This window comes from Camelus bactrianus, chromosome 24 (genome assembly GCF_048773025.1).
Source record: "Camelus bactrianus isolate YW-2024 breed Bactrian camel chromosome 24, ASM4877302v1, whole genome shotgun sequence".
NCBI classification, from domain to species: domain Eukaryota; kingdom Metazoa; phylum Chordata; class Mammalia; order Artiodactyla; family Camelidae; genus Camelus; species Camelus bactrianus.
In genome coordinates, this window is record NC_133562.1 from 2,819,014 (window position 1) to 2,845,013 (window position 26,000).

The 26,000-nt window shown below is 40.9% G+C and overlaps 1 protein-coding gene across 2 annotated transcripts in view; it reads right to left on the reverse strand.

The window, feature by feature from the left end:
• The window catches only part of PTPRM (protein tyrosine phosphatase receptor type M), a 605,027-nt gene that overhangs the window by 249,739 nt on the left and 329,288 nt on the right, over positions 1-26,000 (reverse strand). For both annotated transcript variants that reach the window (XM_074352449.1, XM_074352450.1), the window contains exons 8-9: positions 10,292-10,600; positions 3,849-3,958 (exon numbers count right to left, since the gene is read on the reverse strand). In XM_074352449.1, the coding sequence (XP_074208550.1) occupies positions 3,849-3,958; positions 10,292-10,600 (419 nt within the window). The remainder of the gene's footprint in view (positions 1-3,848; positions 3,959-10,291; positions 10,601-26,000) is intronic.

The following is a 26,000-nucleotide window of genomic DNA, read 5'->3' on the forward strand; positions in this document are numbered from 1 at the left end:
CAGAAGCAGGTGTGCCAGAGCAGAAGGTTCCTGGAGAGAAGAAAACTCCACATACACGGGTCGCTAACGCCAGGCGACAATCACGGGAGCTGCAGTAATCAACATAAACTGGGGTTATGCCACGGAAGGCCTTCAATACTGACACCAAGCGGGGCCCCTGAGTTCTACTTCCTTCTACCTGATAACCTGCCTCAGCTGATGGGGGTTCACTGAGCCCCTTCTCCACGGTGGGCATCTCGGGGTGTCTGCAACTGTCCATCCATCAGTGCCCTAGCCAACGATCCAGGCCTTTCTACTTTACTACGTGCCTGACAACACCACACACATGGCATTGAGGGCTGAGATTTGGTCCTAGTTTCACTCTTCTCTATAATTAGTTGCTGGTAGGAGTGCTTACTTCTAGTAGAGAAGGGAGAGAATCTTTTATGTTTGGTCTTCTTCCAATACCTTGTGCATATAAAACGTTTTTTTGTTCTTTTGTTTTTCTTTTTTGGAAAGCTTGTTGGCGTGTGACTCTTGTGACCAGGAGTCTGGAGCTTACTCACTAAGCAATCAAGAGCTAGTAAAACTAGTGAGGTGCAAGGAAAATACCTGAACACATATCCCTGTGTATTTGGGCATATTCATGACAGATAAACTTCCTTCAACAGGCTTGAGAAGCTGTGTCTGCGTTTTGATACATACTCCCAAATCGTCTACATAAGGGGCTGCAAGACGAATGCTCCCATCAGCACTTGGTGCGTACACACATTTCTCCGCATCCCTGCTTAACACCGGATATGCTACTAACTTCAACTTTCCGTAGCATTTGTCTTATTTCATTTCTTAATCCTTTTCATACGCTTACATGCCATTTGGATTTTTTCGATGAACTGACTCCTCTTAGTCTTCATCCAGTTTTCCTAATTGAGCGTTTTGTCTACTTCATATGCGTATCAAGTGCATCGTAACGACAGCCAGCAGCCCGCTGACTGCTACTAATGTCGGAAATGGTTTCCCCAAGTCTTCTCTTTGTATTTAGACTTTCTTTATGGTCTCTTCTATCATTCAGAAGGTTAAATTCTTCTACAAACACATCTATCAATCCTTTTTAAATGACTTCTGGGTTTTATGTCAGGATATATTACAAAAGCGTCTTTATTATTTTTCTTATCATGTTCCTATAGTTTAATTTTCGTGTTTAGACCATGAATCTATTTGGCATTTACTTCTGTATGATGTGGAGGGGGTCTTATATGGCATATTATTCTTGTAATAAAATGCTGGGTTTGCCAGCATTTATTAGATTTTATCCATCTATATTCACAAGTGATTTGCACTATAAATTTCTGCCTTATAAAATTTTGGAAGCACAGGCATCGAGTTTTGACAGGAGTTACCTTTGAAAAGTAAATTTGGGAAGCAAGGATATTTTATCTTGAATACTTCTGTATTTAAAATAGTCTTTCAGAAAACAACACAGCATTTATAATTTGATAGAGTAAACCTTTTGATGGCTACTGAGGAAAAGTGTAGTTATCAGTCCCAAGTGTTAGGAAGATGACTCAGATAGAATTAAACAGCTGATCAGGAGGCAAGGCCTGAGAAGGACCAGAGCTAGACCCCAGGTGGAGAGAAGAGACAGGAAAGGCTAGTTCGAGAACACTGAGGATGGACATCAGGAGAGGAAAAAGGGGAGGACAAAGAATAAGCCCACGAGATGCTTCAGTGCCGTCAGTTACCATGACTCCTGGCAAAAGGCGCGTCAGCACTTCCCAACCGTTACTGCTTTGGCGTCTCTTTCATAAGAGTGTAAAGAGGAGACCTGAGAATGAGGAGGCTCACAGCAGTCCACTTAAAGCATCTACAGTATTCTGCCTGTTCATCCTTCTCTCCTCTACTGTCCAAATGTGCCCCTCAAGAAACAGCCACATCATTTATTACTAAGCTTTATTTCAACCATGATAATTCACCCTGCCTTCCAGTCAAATGTGTTTCCATGATACCCTGTTCCTAAGATCTCTGCTCCCCTTTGGGCAGCTCTTACTTCCTCAGCATGTCTGTCCCAGAAGGCTGTGGTCTTCCATGGAGGGGACTGGGCCAGGTTCACCATCAGCCCTGCCCCAGGAGGAAGCCAGCTCTCCCGCAGACTCTGGTACAGGCTGGGAGTCCCAGTGTCCTAGCTATTGGGGAGCTCCTCACACACACCCCATCGAAGGGCCACCTTGAGGAATCTGGAACTCCCTCCTCCCTACTTCCAGAAAACATGAGGAAGAGAGGGGAAAAGATTCGGCAGTCAGAAATTTGTATTTAATCACCTAAGCCTGATTCACACATTTGACATTTTCTCTTTGGTGTCTAGAAAAAGGAAAAAAAAAAACCCAACCTACTTTTTTTTACCTGTATCTAATTTCTAAAATCCTGATTTATGACATAGTCACACTTCTCCTTTGTAGTAGCACTTCGATCAGTGTTCACCTGGGGGTCCTGGCTGCCGAAGTCACAGAGATGAATGGGTTCTTCTTCTGAATTATCCTTTCTATTGTTTTCAAGGCAAAGTTACTTATTACACGAAGATCATACTAGTGGGATGAGGAGGAAAGAACCTGGCCTTTATTTTCTGTCTGTCCAGATGTAAGCATGTGGCTCTTAGGACGGGGGACTTACTTCCTGGAACTTCGTGCTGATTTCAGAGACTGACTCTTGTCTAGTAAAGTGCTCTGTTATCCTTAGGTAAGAATCCACAAAACTGAGAACTAAAAATGGTCCTGGGGTCAAAAATATTCTCTTAAAGAGTCTGATCGCTGAGGAAAAAAATATGAACTTGTCTGATTTGATTATAAAACTTAGGTCTATAAAAGCACAGCCATGCATTTTCATAACACTCGACTCTGACGAGGCAGCCAATGGGCTGCAGCGATAACTTAAGATGAAAATCAACTTTTTTCCATTCTCTTTGTCTAGCTTTCAATTAACAATAATTTTTTTTTTTTTTGCATTTCAATACCAGTTTTCAAAAGGTATAAGGAAACATAGCTGTGAGGCCAACTGGGTCAGGGAAAGGGCTTGCCAGTGATGACTGTCTGACAGCTAAGCTTCTCAGGCTTTGTCAGTAGCTCTGAAAGGTATTCAGAGTTTCCACAGGAAGAACGGCTGCGAATTTTAGAAACCTAACAACATATAATTTGGTTGAATTTGCATTCAAATAAATGCTAGCTTTTGGGGGAAAATGCACCTGCCTGTTTCTATGACAATAGGCAGAGAAATCAGGCTCACACAGATGTGATGACGACTGTCACCGCGGCTGCTGTACTTTTTCCTTGAACAATTCATCAGACTCTTCTCTGCGATCCATCATTCCACCACTTGATATGCCTCAATAGACAGAAGCGTGTCACAGAAGTCTAAAGGTTGTTCTGCTAATGCGCAGAAACCAGAAGATGTTACTCTGTTGTCACCCCCGAGACAACGTCTATTGACTCTGCTAATTGGATCATCAGCGTTCTTCTGTAATTCAGGAGTCAAATATTTTACAGCTGGTAAGAACAGGCTTCTGTGGTTGCCTTCTGAATAATGTACACTATGGAACACGTTGTTTTTGATAAAGGTGACTTTAAAAATATATGTTGCATCTTTACATACAAGAGCACCTACTCTGGAAACATCTAAATCATTATGAATATTCAGCCTGAAAATTACAGCATTCAAAAACTCATTTTTAATTTTTTTTGCTTCTGTACAGTAACCATTGTAACTACCGAAAGCCTTAAACTTCTTAAAAGGCATGCTATGCTATTTTAAATACTAGACAGTCTAGCTATCATAGGAATTATAATAAAAGTTAAATTACTAACAAATGTATACACTACCTCATATAAAGTGATGACACCATACGTTTGAATTGGTTCTCGCCACTGAAGAAATATCTTCTCTTCAAAGGTACTTCCTTGGATGGATTCAGTAGGAACAGCCCCTGGTACTGGAAGGGGGGAAAATCGATACATATTTAAGTAAACCAAAAAATTTTTTTCTAAACTTGATAGGTTTTTAACTCTATTGAGGCATAAGGTTTTAATACATGTACTTGATTTTCCTTCCAAAACTGGAATTTAAAACCATTTTGGCCATTCTGTCCTTATAAAGAAAAGAATTTCATCACTGTTTTTCCTCTAAAAAGTTGCAATCAATTAGACAAAGTTCAGTAATCATCTTGGAAGTAAACTTTGTTATTCTTCAGAAATACATGAAGAAGGATATAGAGAAATGAGAATTCCTACACTGCTTGTGAGACTATAAACTGGTACAGCCACTTTGGAAAATAACTTGGTAGTATTTAGTAAAGTTACAGAGACACGTATCACACAACCCAGTAACCCCACCTCAGGTATATACCCTAGTAATACTCCTGCACATATGGAGATACATACCGGGGGTCAGCAGAGCAGCATTTTAAAATAAAACTAATACACTGGAGACAAAAAGGTAGTTTAGTAAATTATTTTATATTCACACAATAAAATACAAGGAAGACTGAAAATGGATGACAGCTACATACATCATCACGGATGAATTTTATAACCTTAGCACTGAGTGACAAAAGCATGCCGGAGAAAAATACACATGAGCTACTGCACTTCTACTGAATGTGCCTAGGAAAAATACACACAAAAACAGACGCTTTACAAAAACGTGATGCAGATGAAGTAATATACTTAAAAATGCTTTATTCATTCACACTACAACAGATTTGGGAAAGTTTGTTGCCATTTTTTAAAATCTATAATATGTAACGCCTTTTGATTAGTTGGCAGGAAAATCTACTTGACATCAGGGAAGATGGAAATTTACTTGCCAATTTTCTACGAAATAAGGTATAGTATTTTAGAAACACTGTTTATCTCATATTCGTCTAACTTCAGTTTGTAAGTGCACTTTGTATTATACACAGTTTAGTGTATTCATGTGCCTATCCTATTTATCAACTAGTATATCTGTACTACTTATAAATTTGCATAAGTTTGGTAATGGGTTACCGAATCTTTTGGTGATGGTGTGAGTAATCAAACAGTGGTTGGAGGGGGGAGGGTAGAGCTCAGTGGTAGAGCGCGTGCTTAGCATGCATGAGGTCCTGGGTTCAATTCCCCAGGGCCCTCCACTAAAAATTAAATAAATAAATAATTTAAATAATTTAAATAAATAAATAAATAAATAAAAACCGAATTGCCTTCCCCCCAATTTTTTTTTTTAAATTAAAAGAAAAAAATTGTTTAAAAAGTGGTTGGAGATGACTGTCACTTCTCAATCTAAAGGCTGCAGTATCAAGACATCATGGTATTGGCGAAAGGACAGACGTATGGATCTGTGCGATCAAACTGAGTCCAGAAAGAAAGCCCCACATTTACAGTCAACTGATTTTCAGCAAAAGTGCCAGGAAAATTCAATGGCGGTGACAACAATCTTTCCAATAAGTGGTGCTGGGACAAGTGAACACCCACATTGAAAGGGTGGAGTTGGTTTTCTATCTCATACCAAATATAAAAATTATATCCAAATAGATTAAGGAGCTAAATATAAGAGCTAAAACTACAAAACTCTTCGAAGAAAACATAGGTGTACATATTCATGACACTGGATTAGGCAATGGCTTCACAGATATGATACCAAAAGCAAAAACAGCAGAAGAAAATACAGACAAACTGTACAAAACATTAAAGTGAAAAGCTTCTGTGCTTTAAACGGCATTATCGAGAGACCAAAAAGACAACATGCAAAATGGCAGAACGTTTCTGCAAATCACATATATGTCAAGAGACTTCTATCTAAAATACATAAAGAACTGTTAAAACCCAGTAAGAAAATAAGTAATCCAAGTAAAAGTGGGCAAAGGATCTGTACAAACAGGTCTCCTAAGAAGATACACATAGGCCCATAAGCACATGAAAAGATGTCCAACAGCTTAGCCAGCAGGAAAAGGCAAACTGAAACCACGGTAAGATACCACTTCGCACCGACTAGAATGGTTACAATTCAAAGGCAGATAATAACAAGCACTGGCAAGAATACGGGGACACGGGAACCCTCACACACGACCGGTGGGAATGTAAAAATCACACAGCTACTCTGAGGAGTCTGGCAAGTCTATGGTTAAACACAGATAAATTTATCATACGACCTAGCAATTTCACTCCTAGGTATTTACCCGAGAGAACTCAAAATACGTCACTCAGAAGCTTGTACACAAATATTAAGAGCATCATTATTCATAATAACCGAAAAATAGAACAACATAAATGTTCATCAACTCATGGCTGGATAAACACCTCTCAATAAAGGTCAGATGAGGGGGGCTGGAGAAACGCTTTATGAGCTTGTGGAGGGTATGAATAGCCCTTTAGGGGCTGGTGAGATCTCCCCAGGTTGGAAAGACTGCTTAGAATTTCAAAAGAACTCCTAGGGAGCACACATTTGTTTCCCTGAGGGGCTACCAACAGGCAGACGAAGGACATTTATAGCTACTCTAAGTAGAGCTAAGAATAGTTTCGCAGAAAAAAAATTACTGATTCCTATGGGGGCCTGGGTTCTGATTTAAGACTCTCTAGTAGTTAAACCGCACTTGGGGCAATTCACTGACCCCTTAGGTCTCAGTTGACTCACGTCTAAAATGAGGAAGTTGGAGTAAGTTGATCTCTAATGTCCAGACTCTAAAAAATATATAAATACGAAAATAATTGTTTGTCAGAGGTTGAAGGAACTGATGTCAAATTCCCTCAAAGCAAAGAAAAACAAGGTGTTCTTAAAAGTTACGATCCTAAGAGAATTTGGATTCGCGGCCCTGAGACTAAAATGCTCATCACAGTCAGAAGCTGCACTAACACGGGCCTCCTCAGGCTCCTCCTCTTTGCCCCGAAAATGTTTCCTGTGATGCCACCATCAGGCTCCTCGCAGTAGCAAGATCATTATGATGCGTGGTCCTGTTATTTTGTGATGATACTTCTTAATTGAAAACACTCATTAATCTCTGTACAGATGAAAAGAAGGCAAAAACAGGAAAAACCAAGCCTTTGGTTTCGTTCAAGTAGTATAAATGAGAATAAAATTTAAAAAAAAGAGAGATTGTCAAAATTATGTGGAACAGAGGTTATCTTACAAGAATAAACTCAGTAAAATATACTGGAGGCCTTGTAATGGACGGCGTCATGGCAATGTTAACAGAAAAACCTAAATGAAATTCATATAACTTTTTTAAAAAGTCAGGAACAAATAAAATGAACGAAAACAAAATACAAGAGTTAGGTAAATAGGGAAGACAGTACCTCACAGGAACTCAGGTCTGGTGCCTGTTCTTAGAAGTTCTAGGAATTCATAATTTGGGATATAGAGCATATCTAAGTTTGAGGAATTGTGCCCTATACTATCTGGTGACACTATTAACGGTAATAAAAAAGATACATTTTCCCCCCACATATTTTCTAATGAAATAAAAACTGTATTTCAATAAAAATATTATACAACAATAAAACTCAGTGTTCAAAGAATTACAGCCTTTGTTAAGGGCAGGTAAATGAAGTGACCTTCTATTCTTTTCTCTTCAAACTCAGTATTAACAATTATTCTACTTCTGTCCTTCCTGTCTTTTTTTTTGGGGGGGGGTAATTTTATTCATTCATTCATTCATTTATATATTTAACGGACGTACTGGGGATTGAACCCCCGACCATGTGCATGCTAAGCTATACCCTCTGAGCTACACCCCTCCCTGCTTTTCTGTCTTTTTTTGAAGCATTTTTTTTAACTTTGGTTGTTGTTAGGAAATACAATTTGAAATAAAAATTTTTCTAATTACCTGGATGCCAATGTACTATGACAATAGGTTTTTATTTGGAGGTAATGCTTGCCCCAACTCCAGGGACTAGCAAGATCATGTCAATACAAAAATGAAAAAGTAACTTATTCTGACCTGATGTTTTGACAGACCCTAACAGAATTCCCAGTTCATGTCAATCTGAAACTCAAAAATGTTGATGGGGCTCATGCTTCAGCAAAACATCCGCTCATGTCTAGACATGACTGCATTTGATGTTCTTTTCTCATTGATGGAAACATCCCTGTTGATTTAAGCCTGAATTAAATGATCATCAGCAAACGTTATTATTTTATTTAGAGACTAATAAAATATTTTGAGTGTTTGTTACCTAGTCAATGTCATGCGTATTGCTATAGAAGAAAAATACATGGCTTTACCGCTAAGAAAAAAAAATTCTATATAATATAATGAGAGAACAAGAAAGGGTCACAAGAAGTTGCTTTGAATTGTTACAACAGTAATAAAGCTCACCTTTCAAAGGCTCCTCTCTGCAGCTATAAATAGCTCTCTATGTAAATGTTTTCTCACCCTAATATACCTGAGATTTGTATTATCCTTGCTTCTCAGATGAGCAAACTCAGGCCCAAAGATTTAAAGATCTAACAGGTGCAAATTAGGTCAGAAGGATGAGAAGCAATGAGGGCTGGAAGAACTGGAGACAGCTTCACAAAAGACCTGGAACTTGAGGAGCATTCTGGAGGGTAGCAGAGGAGAATGAAATGGGGAACACCCAAGTGGGAAGGCAGGTAGCAGAGGAGAAAAGACAACAGGGGTGGGGCGCACTCAGGATGCAAGGAGAGCTCAGGATACAGGACCAATGCCAAGGAGATGTCTGTGCAGGATGAACAGCCGTGGAGGAAAGGCTACCAGTCTTAGGGTATGAGCCAGGAATGCCGAAGACCTTGGAAGTACAGATTTGGAGAGAGTCATCGAAGGCTCTTGTGGAGAGAGTGACATGATGCAAACATATTTGAATGATTAGTTTAGTGAGTGACTAGGGGTGCACTAAAATGGAAAAAGCTGGAACTACAATGAAAGGTTAGAAACTACTGCAGAAGTTTGAGCATAGAATGAGAATCTGGGTACAGGTCATGGAATTTGAGAGATAAAAACAATCTAATATTTTGGAAGCAGCAACAACACGAGTTAGGACCTAATTAAGTACTGAAATGCAGGGGACTAAGGGCCCAGAAATGATCTGCTGACGATGCTGAAACTTTCTTCCATTTTTCCTGGGAGATGAGGAACACGAGGAAGAAATCGAGACAGGGCTTCCAATCTCAGCCTTGACTGAGTGACTTGTATCAAACTGATACTCCTCAGAAAAATAATTGTACTAAACCAGCTATTTGAGAGCAACCAAGGCAGGCAGGACTTGAGGGGCTACATGAAAGAACGGAGAAGATGTGGGGTGAGCTTCTCATTTTCTCTGGCCGTTTCCATGTTTTTCTTTCATAGCAACAAGCATAGTGTTCCATGGGTAACGGACGCGCAAAGATACTTTGTCAGCTCTTTACATGAAAAAATAAAGTCCCATTATAAACATTTATTTCACGTTATAGTCGACAATCAAAGATCATACTTACCTGCTTGAGAAGAAAAAAGTGAAACATTTATTTTTCCCAGGAATAAATGAGTGTATTCATTTAATGGGCTTCCCGAATTGTTTGCCACTTATTCTGATGCCTGGCAAATGAATTTCAAGTCAAATATATGATACAGCACCACTGTAGTTTATGTGCTACATGAACACATTATTGTACGTGAGAGTCCCTCGTACAGTCAATGTCAAAGCACATTTATAGCCATGCTATGGGATTTAAGATGTAGTTTTACTATTTTAAATAATTTTAGAGGTTTATCGCAATTGTGTATTTGCTTTTTTTTTGATGAGTTGCTGGTGACATGCATGGTCTGTGTATTAAATCCTCAGATACTGAGGTAATATCCAATTATAACACTGCTCCTATGGGAAAGTCTGATCTGTTACATGACTACCAACCTAATGAGGTAATTTCTCAGCACTGTGCTGAACAGCTAAGGCAGCCTCCATTTGGGGCTGAATTGTCATCTGAACTATGAAAAATGTTTCAGAATGCCATATAAATAAGCATTTCCTATACATAAGCCCATGCATGCCCAAAACAACTCTTCAGTCCAACATGATGATAAAACTTGAAAGAAGAACTACTTAGAGCCACACAGAATTATGACATGTAGAAAAGTAACTGCATGGCTCATAAAAATTAAAATAGGCTTCGGCCTCTTTGCTCCCTTTCTCCTTTTTATCAGAGCTGAAGCAGACAGCAGAGTGGATCACACTCGTGTTACTCAGGAAGTGGCTCTTTCTTCCACTGCCATCGTAAAGATCTCAATTAGAAAGAAACACAAGCTGCCTTTTGGAAAGGCTGGTCATTTCACATAAACACATCATTTCAAAGTACTTACGATCTTCGTCGGTCTGCACCACGAGTTCCTGACTTTCCTTCCGCCCCTCGGGGTTCATAAGGATGAGCTTCACGCTGACATTGGTGTAGGGCGAGAGGTTCGTGATGGTGTGCTGAGGGTGGGCGTTGTCCGTGTCCCAGCTGACCTCTTCCCGCACTTGTTCCTGCCCTCCGACCTGGTAACAGTAGTGGACTGTGAGATTGTAACTATGGCAACGAGTGACATTATATCCAAATGGCTCCCAACGGATTGTGATCTGTCGAGATTTGACTTCGACGACTTCCAGTTTTCTGGGGCCACGCATGGGATCTAAGATAGAAGAGAAGGAAAAAGAAAACATAATTAAGAGAATGATGAAAGTTCTGGTGAAGCCCAGATGTCACAGATAATCTTACTGTCCCCAATACCTTGTCTCCTCTTCTTCCATATTAATAAAACTCCTAAACCTTGGCTGGGCATAAGACTGCCCAGAATAAAGACTAGAATTTCCAGCCTCTTCTGCAGGGAGGTCTGTCCTTGCACTGAGTCCTGGTGGGTGGTATTCAAGATGAGATGTCAAGGACAGTTTCTGGGGGGTATCCTTGAAAGGAAGGGGCTCACCATCTTTGTTCCTTCTTCCTTCCTATTAGCTTGATTGAGGATGTGATGTTTTGCGCTCATGCAGCCAGGAGGCATCATGGTGCACTTAAACGTTAGGAATTCAGGGCAATGATGAAGAACCCAGTGTTCCTGATCATCACTGCACAACCCCACTATCTCTGAAAGATCTACTTCTAAAATTTTCATTAGAGAGAAATACAATGCTTTTATTTCAGGCTCTTTTCCTCTGGGGCTCTGATAGACAAAACCAATCTTAATGCTAATGGAGACACATATTTTATCTTTTTAAATTAATTCATAATTATGTAATTGGAAAATGTAAGAGTAAAAGCTTGAGAATTCAGCATGAAATAATACCATGATTAAAGAGCATAAACTTCTGAGCAGAATCCCAGGCCTTTCTGGGGTTTAATGTGCATGGAATTCACACAGTCAGTGCTGAAGCAGTTCTGCTCCATCAGGTCTTAGCGTTATTCCTCAGTCCAAGCCCCAGGGACAGAGTTTCGAGCTTTGAGATCTAAATGACATGCAGGGAACAGAAGCATTTCAACTGGCTTAAAAGAAAGAATATATACAGAGAAAGCTTAAACTTGTTTAGGAAGTGATGCTAACTACATGACATTTAATGAGCACTTGTTACGTGCTGTACACTTTTCTAAGAAATTCACCTCTCATGGGTTTGGGCAGAATCTAATCTAAAATTCTCTATTAGTATATCCATAAATATAACTGATCCATATATTTTGATTTTTGTTCTCCTGAATGTGGTCATCAGGGATAAAAATGCAAAGAGAGCTGTAATTGGAAAGGGGAGATAAGCATGAAATGGAGAAGTAACAGCTACCGTTTACCGTGTGCGCACTTACTATGTGTAAGTTGTTTTATCTGTCGTGTCTATTCCTCAAAACAACCGTGCAACTTAAGTAATACTCTTCCCAACATACAGATGAGAACACTGACTTGTCTGGGCCAAGGTTTGACTGTGGCTCTGAATTCACATCTGTCTGACAATGAAATCTGTGCTGCTTTCACTCTACTGCAGGGTCTCTACCAAAACAAAGAAAACCAGAAAGAAGGAACCTGAGATGTAAAGATACCTAATCCCCCACCTGAAACATGGCCGAAGAATGTAAAATATAATAAAGATCCCATGTATTACATCTTGGGACGAGAGTGCTGGGAAGAACCCTTCCCCCTTCCCCTTCTGGTTCTACAGGAGAGGGTCCAGGCCACCTTCCCCAGGCCAGCTTTTCCAGACAACCCTACCTATGCTTTGCAGCTACTGGAAATTTGTCTGGACTACCACTGAAGTTCGTATCTTGACTTTCATTTGTGTAAAAATTCCTTCTTTTCTCCACCAGTTAGGACCTGGAGAGCACTGAGAGCCACCCTCTTTCTCTGTGACCTCCAACAAATGAAAACGTTTCAAGTGAAATAATGCTCTGGATTTCCATTCGCAAGATGGGATTTATTTGCCAGATATCAGTTCACACCATAACACGAGGTTAATAATGACCATTTATGCTACTCTGTCCTGTAATAACTCTAGAAACCAAGGACAAGTGAGAAGAAGAGTGCCCTGGAGAATCTGCAGTGGAAGGTTCTTACGGAGTGTTCCTTTTTACTAAATCATTTTTTTTAACATTTAAGTTACAAGTTTTAGGGAAGATATCATACTTAAGTTACTTAGAGACAACACTGAAGGCTTTTTCCAGTCTAGTGCCTTTTTATCATTTAAAGGCAATGTCTAATTTTATATAATGCTTCATTAGTTTGAATGTTTACAAAAACTTTTCAAAAGCCCCAGATCCCTTATATGTAAACAGATTAACATGCCAGAAATGTGTAACTTCAGTCAGCCAATTGCAACTCACAAGGCATTTCTGGAAGCAAAATGCAAACACTGCCCCGCAAATCTGTCACCTTTCCAAGCGCACAAAATGAGTCTCTTAGAGTTAAGATGACAGGGTAGTGAATTACATCCACTAGCTGGAGGGTATCTGCTTCTCTTTTCTCACGATCCTAAAGATGCTTCAGAGGATATGAGTCAATTCCAAGGCCATTCCTCTCCACACTCGCCCACTCAGCCTGCAGTGGGATGGGTACCTGAAGGCCCTGCTGGCACGCACGAGTCGTGAGGCCGGTGGGTCCAGCCTGGGCCCACTGGCTCATGACCAGAGACCAGACTGGTGTCCCTAAGGAGTGCAGTGGCTGTCAGGCCTGGAGCCCCATCAGGGAGTTCTTGTCGATGCTGGTAGCATTCTTCCTCCTGTTCTCTGCCAGTTGGAGCCAGGTTTCAAGCAGAGATGTCTGACACTTGCAATCCTGACCCAAGAGACCAGCGAGCCCCGGTTCCAGCCTCCGGCACTTTAGCATCCCATGCAATCGGCGACCCTGCCTCCTCCTACACTCAGTCCTGTTTTTCTACGGATAAGGGCAGAAACTGACTGATAGGGTCAATTTCCATTGCAGGTTCAATTCACAGCTCATTTCTCTGGAACTCTGCTCTAAACCTTCCATTACTACCATGGTGCTTTTTCAGAAACTCAATTTCAGAACCTGTGAGAGACATCTGGGGGTAATTTTAGAATCCTGTCATTGATAATCAAAGACACAGATTACAAACCGGTGCTCCTGCTAACAGGTTCCTCTTTTCTGCCTCCTCATGGACTATCCCAAGGTCTATTACAATAAAAGGAGTAGCAACTGGAATGGCACAAGGAGTCCCTTTCAGCATCTTCAGCTACTGAATTTCTGCCTCACTGGTCACACAAAAGAAGGTGATGAAATAGTATAGGAACAGCTTTATTTACGTTACTATTCGGTTGAATCAGAGCAAAGACCTCATTAACTAATACTATCTTGACCTCCCCAGTTATCCAATGTTCCTCAGCGGCAAAGATGCCAGGTACACAGCACAGCTATGGTTTTTGAATTAGTCATTGTTTTCCACGGTTCAAAAAGTACCCTTTGTCAGTGAGGTTGAAAATTCAGAAATACATCAGTCTTCAATTTATGCCTCCCAACATGCTGCTGGGAAATGCACTATCCACCTATCAGTTCTGTATCATTTTCATTTTGGTCGCAGTAGGAAGCTGGAATTCCTATTCAAGTTTTATCGGAGATACAAAAGATGATATTACATAACAAATGAGTAAGACAGACTACGATCGGAGAACGCAGACCCTCCCAGGCAAGGGGGTGAGTCTGCAGGCACGCTGAATCTGAGCTGCCGCTGACAGCGTAGGGGGAGCACTCCCTGGAGGGACTGGGTGACCCTAAAAGAGCAATGTGTGCAAATGCTCTGCTTAGTCCTTGGTCTGGTTTGTACATAAAAAAGGGAAAGTAAAAGAATATATCCTGGGCCTCAGATTAGTCACCCTTGGTGTCTGGTTTCAGGCTAACGTCACTAAGTCTTTTAGGAAAACATACTGAAAAATACAAAATCAAACAAACACCTGTGTACCTACTAACATCAAGTGTTACCATCCGTGTTTTGCTTCAGATGGCTTTTTATGAAAAAAATATAACAGTGCTGATATAAAGCTTCTCCACATTTCTGCATGCTCTCTCAAGGTTTTGTGTCTCATTCCAGACGTGGTTTTGTATTTTTATTACCTGTATTTGGGATGATTAAAATTTCACATAAAATTTTAATGCCGTTCTCTGCAGCTAGACTCATTCAACATCAGTCAAGTTGCAAGACGCATATCTGGTTTAGATCTGTAGAGAGACACTTAGAGATCATTTTACCTGGTGCATAGAATTCCACTGAATAAATAAACCACAGTTTCCTTACACATTCCCTGATGAAGGAACAGAGACGTCGAGCCTGCCTCTTCTCTACTACAAGTGATGTACAGTGAGCACCCCCTACATATGTCCCCGTGGCCACCTTCCCTCCAGTGAACATAAAAAGTGGGACTGTTGGCTTGTTGAATCTGCACATTTTTAAGTGTACTAGATAATGTGAAATTGCTTCCCCAAAAGGAAATAAGGTTCAGTTGTTCCTCTTCCCCCAAAGAGAGACAATTGTTGTTATGCTGTACAATTTATGTCACTTACATACATTTTTCTGTTAATATCAAATATTACATAGTCACTTAATAGATTTTTATAGGGGAGGCACGAATATCCCAGAAACCTTGCTGGCTCTTTGAAATCTCCTTCCTGGAGAACAGCCCACCTTTGGTTCTTATGTAAAAAGGACTATGGTTACTGCCAGCCAGGCTGAAGGGAAGCAAGATAACATCTCATTGAAGATGTATCTGTTCTGAGAACACACCCATGGGTGGGGCCTCTCACCTGAAAGCTGTACAAAGCCCTCTCCTCACTCAGTGAAAGTGGCATCACACCAGGGATGCTCTCATCCCTGGAACCAGACCTTTGGATCCCGAAGGCTGAGTCTCAGTCCTGGCTCTCCCACGACGGGTACAGTTACTGCTTCCATGGACCCCGCCCAGACATCTGAACCTCAGTCTCTTTCATTCTCAGATACCCACAGAGGCGCCCCAAACAGAACTTAGGAAGAGACAGAGGAAGGCAACTGTCCAAGGCCACGGCCAGCCCATCTGGTACCCTTTGTGTACAACAGAAAAGCACCCCTTCCTCAAGGCACTTAATGGTATCTGCTGGAAAACTGCACCAGAAATATACAAATCTCTGGGGTGTACGCTCTGAACGGGCACTGCGCGTCTGTGCCGTGCACAACCTGCACGACCATATGCCGTGTGCAGTGGAGGTCCTGTGGAGTGAGAGCATGTGTATGTGTGTGTGTGTGTGTCTATGTGTATATGTTTGTGTGCTGTTCAAAATGTGCAAGTTCCACAACCAGAAAGATAAATATACACACACACACACACACACATCATATATATATGCTGCACACGCTAAGAGTTCTGAGCGGAGACATTTTTAATGGGCAATTTCAAAACATCTGATAAGCCAGGTTTGCAGCAGTGGGTGTGCTGCAAGGCGTGCCTGCCGACAGAAGGACGTGGACCTTCTCCCTAGCAGACCAAGACCACGCGCTCACCTACCCAGACTTCGATGTTCACAGACACACGTGAAGTGCTTAGACCGTATTTTCGGGAAGGTGCCAATTCTCGCTCCTCCTCCGTAATCTTATCTGTCCCTCAGGCCGCAGCCAGATGCCTTTCCTACTTGACAACTCATCGGAATCAATCCAAGGACTTCTAATTGATGCCCCCTTATCATCTGAACCAAATAAAAATGTGTCTGTCGTAAGTCACAGCTGTCAGACAGATCACAGAACCATTCTTACTTTCTGCACCAGGCAGGCGAACGTGTCTGCTGCACCCCAAGTACAGTTCTTCCAGAATTAACACCTCTGCTCTCACTGATCCGTAGACATGCAATAATAGTCACCTTTTTTATCTGCCGAAAAGGAGCCTTCATTTCCTTTCAACCTTGGTTCAAAATCAACCTCGATTCATGACTGTTTCTTCTTAGTTAAAAGAAAAACTCAGAGACCTTAATATATCTATGTTGTCAAATTGTAGTGTTGGTATGTTATTGTGTTTCTCTATGTTTTATTGTTTTCTGCAACAATCAAGTTCATTGCCTGCTCATCTCATGTTTACCAGGAAGGCTCTACCCTAGAAGATGCCTGTATTGACTAATTGATGCATTTGACAGAAGAGTGACAACACAGAATAATAAACACTGAGCGTCTAGCTCAGTCCTTTTGTTTTCATAAGTCAGTTCGGGAAACGTTTCCTTTTCCCCAGTATTTATTAGTTTTCCATGAAAAGCCTTTCCAAGGTCTGTGCTGTGACTTGCATCTCTGTTTTACTTGCTGCTTTGAAGAAGTCACATAGGCACCGTAAACATGGCTCCCCCAGCAACCGGAATAGCCCATTTTTGCCCGAGTTCCTTGGTGACATTTCCAAAGTGCAAAGTTCATCACTGCAGAAGGAACACCACTGCTATACAGTAAAACTAGAATCTTCAATTGTGTCGACGCACTGGAATGAACAAACTGCAGTTCATCCTATAGATGAACTTTACAAGAAACTGTTGTATGAAATAAAAATGAGTCTCCAGTAAAAGACTTCCTTGGTATTTATTTCAGGCTATATAAAAGGAGGAGGCAAAATGATTTCCACAGAGTTTTCCAGAACTGTCAAAAATTGGTTTGAAATGTGTTTTGACCTTCTCTGACCCTCATAAAGCTGTGATGCCCACAAAAAGCCTTGGAAGTTTGGGCCTGATATTTTACCCGGAGCAAAAGTGTACCCAAACCAGTCACTGTCTGTTACAGGGGTAAGGTGACAAGTGTTGAAAAGACCCAATCCAGCACAATTTTAGTTTTACCTCTAAGAACTACCCTCTCTAGTTGATACTCGGCAGATCAACGTTATTTAAAACATTTTTACCTGTTTAGAACCTCCAACTTCGGTGTTTACAACCTTTTGATGATCACAGTTTTCTTTTTGAAGCTGCCTATGAATCGAGGAAAATGGCTTCACAAAAGACCACACTCAACTACGCTAGACTTGCTATTCTGGTCACCAGCCCCTCTTATCCGTGAGAGGTGCCTTCCAAGGCCCCCAGTGGACGGCTGAAATCTGGGACAGTACTGAACCCTGCATGTTTTGCCCTATACAAACATACCTATGATAAAGTTTAATTTATAAACTAGGCACATTTAAGAGACTAACAACAATAACTAATAATAATACAGAACAATTATAACAATATACTGTAACAAAAGTTACGTGAACACAGTTTCTTTCTGTCTCAAAATATCTGATTGTACAAATTTAATGCCTCTTCCATCTTAACCAAGCACTTCTCACACTCTGTGGTCATAACTTATGCAATCTGAGGTGTGACAGCAAAACTAGCACTAATTTTTTTTTCCTTCTTCACAATCTTATGGACCGGAGATTCATTCTTACTGTAGATCTTAGCAACCTCAGCATAAGATTTTTTTCCTTTCCTTATTAAGTCAAGGACTTTCACCTCTTCACTTAGAGGCAGCACCTTGAGGCTTCTCTTTGGCATGACCAGATTGCCAGTGTCCCTCCTTGTGCACTGTGGGACCACTATTAAGTAAAATACGGGCCACCTGAACACAGGCACTGCAACACCTGGACAGTCAATCTGGTAACTGCTACTAAGTGACTATGTGACTAATGGGCAGGACAGGCTGGAAGGTTCACGTTGCAGGTAGGAGGGAGCGCGGTGGTGCGAGATTTCATCCTTACTCAGAATGGTGCCCGATTTAAAACATGAATTGTTAATTTCGGGAACTTTCCATTGAATATTTTTGGACCAGGGTTGACCTCAGATAACTGAAACCGCGGATGGGGTAGGGGTGGGGGGGACCACTGTATAATTATTCTTCTGCATTTTCATCAACAACTTGTTTTAAGAAGAGCTTTCTTCAATTTAAAATTGCATATGATGGACAAGTTTGTATTTAATGACCCAAGTTTTCCATCTTTCAAATCTTCTACAGATGCCTGGAGAATGGAAGGGTAAAAACTCAGTTCTAGAAGGACAGCAGGCTGCCAGCGGCCCCTGAGGAGCTTAATATTCGGACAGAAAGAAGGATTAGCATGGGAAGAAAGGAACCAGTTTATTTTATTTTAAAAAGGTAAAAAGAAAGAAAACAAAGTTCTAGCTTGAAATTATTTCTGTTTCCCCAAACAACAAACAACTTAGGGGAAAAAAACTTGCTCTTTTTGTAAAGGGTAGTTTCCATCTCTGCTGAATTATCCCCATACTTTGCTATCAAATTAGCACATGTTGGCATCAATTTTACCCTCAGAGTAGTTCCTGTGTAGAATTACCTCCATTTCCCATCTTCCTGACCTTGCAGTGTTGCTTTTCCAGTTAAGCCTAAGGTAATATATGAAAAAGCCCAATTTTCTCATTTACAAAATGAAAAACCCATGTGGACTTTGCGTGTGTCCCTGGAAGCCAGAACATCAACTGATTATTGACTGATGATGCACTGACTCACAGCATTTATCCCAACACTCCTGCGGCCCATCATCTGCTCTGTAGGCCTCCAAGAGTAGCCTAGGACTTACGAAGACCACCCCAAACTCTTTCAAGTGAACTCCTGTCTCCTGATTGCACAGCACCCCAGTGGAAAAAGCTCTAGATGTCTTCATCGCCACAGTCCACGAAGGTGAGGAGAGGTGGGATCACAAGTCCCCTGAGAACCCCATGTATTGACCTCGTTAGTCTCACCTCCCTAGATTCTAACGCTCAGTTATCTGGGGGAGGGCAGACGGGATCAGAAATCAGGGTAATGTGTAGTTTTATAAAGCTTCCCGGGGGAGCTGGCGCCCACCCTCTTCTGACCTAGTAAGGAATCCCTGAATTATGAACCTGCACAACTATTTTTTTTAATTGAAGTGCAGTCAGTTTACAATGTTGCATCAGTTTCTGGTGCACAGCATCACGTCTCAGGCATACATACACGTACATATGTTTGTTTTCAGATTCTTTTTCATTACAGGTTACTACAAGTTAGAATATAGTTCTCTGCTATACGGTAGAAACTTGCTGCTCATCCATTTTATATACAGTAGTGTGTATCTGCAAATCTTGAACCCCCCAATTTATTCCTTCCCACCTCCTGCCCCCTCTGGTGACTGTAAGTACAAACATATAGTATTAATTTTTAACACCTGGAGAAGGTGTGCTGTGTTGTTCGGTGCTGTCTTTTCTTTTTTTTCCTTTTTTTTTTTAACTTGCCATGTTTTCTACCTTTAATAAAAGAACTTTGTTTTAATAAAAGAACAAGGGAACTATCACAAATAAGGATTTTTATTACAGCTAATTCCTCCCTCACCTTTCGAAAATAAATCACAGCTCATTGATCCATGTTTCTTTCATTTTTAATTCTGTTTACTTGCCACAGAAATGTGTTTTTTTAAAGTTACTAACAATACCATTTACCATCACACCAAAAAGAATAAAATACCTAGGAATAAACCTACTCAAGGAGGCAAAAGACCTGTACTCCAAAAACTGTAAGACACTGATGAAAGAAATTGAAGATGACATAAATAAATGAAAAGATATACCGTGTTCTTGGATTGGAAGAATCAGTATTGTTAAAAGTAGCCATATTACCTAAGGCAATATACAGATTCCATGCAATCCCTACCAAATTACCAATGACATTTTTCACAGAGCTGGAACAAAAAATGTTAAAATTTGTATGGAAACACAAAAGACTCCTGAATAGCCAAAACAAAAAGAAGAACAGAGCTGGGGGAACCATATTCCCTGACTTCATACTATAGTACAAAGCTACAATAAGCAGATCGGTATGACACTGGCACAAAAACAGACATATAGATGAATGGAACAGGATAGAAAGTCCAGAAAGAAACCCACAAATTTACGGTCAATTAATCTGTGACAAAAGAGGCAAGAATATACAATGGAGAAAAGACAGTCTCTTCAGTAAGTGGTGCTGGGAAAACTGGACAGCTACCTGTAAAAGACTGAAATTAGAACATTCTCTAACACCATGTACAAAAATAAACTCAAAATGGATTAAAGACCTAAATGTAAGACCAGATACTATGAAACTCCTGGAGGAAAACACAGGCAGGACACTCTTAGACATAAATCACAGCAATGTATTTTTTGAACCAGCTCCTGGAGTAACGGACATAAAAGCAAAAATGAAGAAATGGGATCTAATTAAACTTAAAAGTTTTTGCAGAACTAAGGATACCATCAACAAAATGAAAAGACAACCTATGGAATGGGGGAAAATATTCGCAAATAATGCGACCAACAAGGGACTCATTTCTAAAATATACAAACAACCCATACACCTAAACATAGAAAAAAGCAACCCAATCAAAAAGTGGGCAGAAGACCTAAGCAGACGTCTCTCCAAAGAAGACACACAAATGGCCGATAAGCACATGAAAAGATGCTCAGCATCACTAATTATCAGAGTAATGCAAATCAAAACTACAATGATGTATCACCTCACAGCAGCCAGAATGGCCATCATTAAAAAGGCTACAAATGATAAATGCTGGAGAGGGTGTGGAGAAAAGGGAGCCCTCCTGTACTGCTGGTGGGAATGCAAACTGGTGCAGCCACTATGGAGGAGAGTATGAAGTTTCCTTTAAAAACTGAACACAGACTTACCATGTGATCCAGTAATCCCACTACTGGGTATATACTTGGAGAAAAATATAATTCAAAAAGACACATGCACTCCAATCTTCACAGCAGCACTATTCACAATAGCCAAGACATGGAAACAACCCAAATGTCCATCAACAGATGAATGGATAAAGAATTTGTGGTATATTTATACAATAGAATACTACTCAGCCATAAAAAAGAATAAACTAATGCCATTTGCAGCAACATGGATGGACCTGGAGATTGTCATTCTAAGTGAAATAAGCCAGAAAGAGAAAGAAAAATGCCATATGATATCATTTATATGTGGAATCTAAAAAAAAAAGGACACAAATGAACTACTGATTATTTATAATTTAGGTGACTGATTTCTTGAATATGTGTAAGCATGTATGACTGTCCTTTATGATTGGATTACTGCATTCTGTCAATTCGTATTTTGTGGTTGGCTTTATTCCTTTGATAACTATGTCAGTTTAAAAAGCTATAGCTCTAAACTGTTCTTAGAAACAATGAACAGTACACATATGTAAATTTAAATAAATGTTTTTTTAAAAATTGCTAACAAGTAGGCTTCGTTGAACATTTCCCAGAACTGGCTTAAAAACTATGGAATATATTATATAATCTTAATAAGGCAGACCATTCATTGGCCATTTAGGGTTCAGTTTTGTTAAAAATACTCAGGATTCTTACATGTTGAAAACTAATCAGACATTTTCATGAGGATCCACAAATAATAATTCTAATAAGTTACTGATGTGATAAATAGTAAAACATAACTTAGCTTTTTTTCATCCTTTTTGAAGTTGAATTTCGGTTATCGCTGGGGTAAAAACAAGGCGACAAGCCCACCACAGCAAAGTGACCAGGTGACGAGCTGCATGCTCCCTTCAAACCTCCCTGCAGGGGTCGGCGAGGGGCCTGGAGACAGTAAAGGCTAGGTTTACCCAGGGAGGAGGCCCGGTGACCTGTGGGGCAGACGCGGGGGACCAGCCTGCGGGCAGCAGGATGAACTGGAGAGGGGAGGGCCTGGTGGGAAGGGAGCAAGACTGGGCTCTCCCAGGAGGACAGCCAGTCCAGCGCTACCAGGAAACGCCTTGGAAACACAAACCTCGAAATGTGGTCTCTTAGGTGGTCAGGGGCTGGGGCGCAGGGTGGGACCAGGGACCGGAAGAAGTCAGTCTGGCCAAGACCAGAAACAGGGGAGAAGAGCTCGGGCTGTGATGTACCTGGCTGTCTGCTGTCCGCGCTGCCCACAGGAGGGGAGCCAGCGTGGCCCTGAGGGCACACTGAAGCTCACGGTTGGGGGAAGGATTTGGAGGCGATGTGACTTTCAAGCCACTAACAGATGGTGGTTCCAGGCAAGAGCATTTAAAAAGAGAGGAAGAAAGGAAAAGACCGTATTAGCGGAACATCATTTTACTTTTATTTTACATTTTCCTTTTACGCTTCTTGGAGGCATCTCCCCTCCCGTGTGAAGGTGACAGAAATAAGATACTAAAGGTTACAATTTGTAAGCCATTCATCCTTTGATATGTGCCATTTCCAACATATTACTTTACGACAGGTTTTACCTGAATTTTAAAAGAAGGTAAGTTTTCAGTTAAGTGAAGAATTTTCAACTCTGAACTAGAGCCAACTGGTATCTGGATTTTTATATTTGGTACCTACTTAATAGTTATACATTTCAGAAAATGCCACATTTAAATTCTAATGTATTTTAATAAGGAATGAAAGAAAGTATCACCCAGTATGTTTTTTTTCCCTTAAATTACCCCTAGTGCTTGATTACTCCTCCACAATCAAACTCACGTCTTAAATATGAATGACAGAAAACAAGACTACAGCCTGAATGTCTAACAGAGATTTTCGCTGCTTGTTTAAAATGACATGCCTAGCTATTCAGTAATCACTTTATAATAACCCCTTTCATTTCCAAATCTACTTAGCCATCAAGCAGCAGCGAGGAAAAAGCCGGCAGCAGTTTTTACAACTGCACATTAGTTTCACATTTCATGACAAGCTAATTCTAGAGAGTTCTAACAGGAGACAGGCCTGGGTCCTTGTGATTTTCTTCCCTTGGCGTGAAGGAAACGTGTGTCTAGCTGCTAAGTGAAAGATAAAAGACCACAGACACACATTTTTCATGTCAGTGACAATTTGCCCCAAGTGCACGCTAGGTGCCATGGCCTCATTCACATCAACAGAGGGTAACTAGGTTGACAACTGCTCTTAACCCAAGCCGAAGAGTTGCAGGGGTTCAAAATCCCAGCCCCAACTGGACTTAATCGTAGTGTGATGCTGGGGTCTTCCTAGGAGGTCCTGGGTTTAAAATTTGTCCAAACCACGCAGAACGTCAGCTTGTACACTTCATAAGGCAGAAAATATAACCACCCTATTCTCGGCATGACAAATATGCTTGACCATGTCACATTCGGTCACACGAGAGGCATTTCGATGCAGACTAAATCCAGGCCACACCTTACGATGCCTCCAATTAAATTCAAAACCTCACCAAGTGTCTGACCAAACAGCTGAAAGAGGAAACTGATTTTCAAGACATTACTGAAGTCAAACCACAATCCGCAACGGAGCAATACTCTAAGCTCTAGGTTCAAGCTCTGAAGGTTGCCATGAAAATCACCTGGTAAGATGATACACCACGGTACAAATCTCACATTTCAGCAGCTCCATCCTTGCCAGGAGACCGGAGGCACAGATGTTGTTTATAATGTTGAACGAGAATAAGCGGGCCGCGCTATTTCATACATCAGCCTGCAGGAGACGAGCGGGACGCGCCCGCACTCACGGAAGTCTACTGCTGCTGGCAGAGTGCATTAACTCACAGTCATTACGCCCCGAAATGTCAGCTAAATGGACAGTCGAAGACAAGGCTTTCCTGAGCCAGAGCCCAGACTGCAGGGCCGTATAAATCTATGCTAAAGACACGTGACCAATGAACGCTACGTGGCTGAACAGCAGAGAGAATTTTTTTCCTAAACAGATACATTCTGATATGTGTAATCAGCCTGGGCTGGGGCATGCAGGATGTAATCAGCTTCGGCAAATTAACTCCCAAGCACATGAACTGATAAATGAACAATATTCTCCACATCAGCTGGTGAAATGAACTTTGAACTGTTCCGTGCCTTAAAATCCAGAACGAACAGAAATAGCTCTCTTACAAAGCAATCATGCAGTGACTGTTTTAAACATCTGGCAACAAGACAGAATAGAGCGCAGAGGTGAAAACTGAAAAATTTGAAATTAAAAGATGACGAAAAACAGTATGTAAAAGAATATGTATATGTATAACTGAATCACCATGCTGCACACCAGAAGTTAACACAACACTGCAAACCAACTATATTTCAGTAAAAATTAATTTAAAAAGGTTAATGAATTAAAAGAACTTTACTTTTACTTTTTGGCTGAATCTTATTCTTTCTCTATTTTCCCATGAAAAACGACTCATATTACTGTACTCAAAAAGCCTGTGTTAGCATTTCTCCAATAAAGACAGATGAATGGCCAACAGGCACATGAAAAAATGCTTAATATCGCTAATTATCAGAGAATCAAAACTACTATGAGGTATCACCTCACACTTGTCCGACTGGCCGTCATTAAAAAGTCCACAAATAAATGCTGGAGAGGGTATGGAGAAAAGGGAACCCTCTGACACTGCTGGTGGGAATGTAGTTTGGTGCAGCGACTGTGGAAAACAGTATGGAGAGTCCGCAAAAGACTAAAAACAGACTAACCATATGATCCAGCAATCCCACTCCTGGACATATACCCAGAGGGAACTCTAATTCAAAAAGATACATGCACCCCAGTGTTCACAGCAGCATATTTACATTAGCCAAGACACGGAAGCAACCTAAATGTCCATCGACAGACGACTGGATAAAGAAGTTGTGGTATATTTACACAATGGACTACTACTCATCCCTAAAAAAGAATAAAATAATGCCATTTGCAGCAACATGGATAGACCTGGAGATTGTCATTCTAAATGAAGTAAGCCAGAAAGAGAAAGAAAAATACACCATATGATATTACTTATATGTGAAATCTGAAAGAAAGACAACTGAACTTATTTACAACATAGAAACAAACTCATAGACATAGAAAACAAACTTACGGTTACCAAGGAGGAAACAGGATGGAAGAGAGAAATTGGGAGTTTGAGATTTGCAGATGCTAACTAATATATATAAAGTAGACAACAAGTTTCTTCTGCACAGCACAGGGAACTATATTTAGTATCTTGTAGTAACCTATAATGAAAAAGACTATGAAAAAGACTGTGCATGTATATGTATGATTGAACTATTATGCTGTACACCAGAAATTGACACAACGCTGTAAACTGACTATATTTCAATGGAAAAAAAAAGCCTGTGATTCTTGTCCTTTCAGTCCTACCACTACCAATGGCCTTGAACTATGTCTTATCCCTTGAAATCCAAGCCAGCTTTTGGTTGACTTGCTACATAATTTTAAGAGTAGCACACACACGGCCCTCCCAATGAAACCTTGCACTTAATTGTGTCCAAACACAACACAGGAAGCTGGAGTAGCTGGCTCCGGACCTGGGGAGTCATCCAAGTACAAAAATAATTTTGAATGGGAACATTCTTTGGGTGGGGAGGAGAGTAAGAGTTATGCTTGGCTGCCATTCACCCAAACACTGGGCACACATTCAGAGAAAGCACGCTGCCCAGGACCTGTCCTCTCTTCACGAGCTCAGACGCACTGCCCTGGGTTACCGCTGAAATCTAGAGGCTTGGGGTGGGTTACCCATGAGGTTGAAACAAAGAAGTGATTTCAGTGGGTAGCAAAGATGCTGCATCATGACTCACTAGGGCTCTAAGGGCAACAGGAAGCTGCATGGAGTCGGGGAGACAGGAGAGGCATCGGGGCCTGGGGGAGCAGCTCAGGG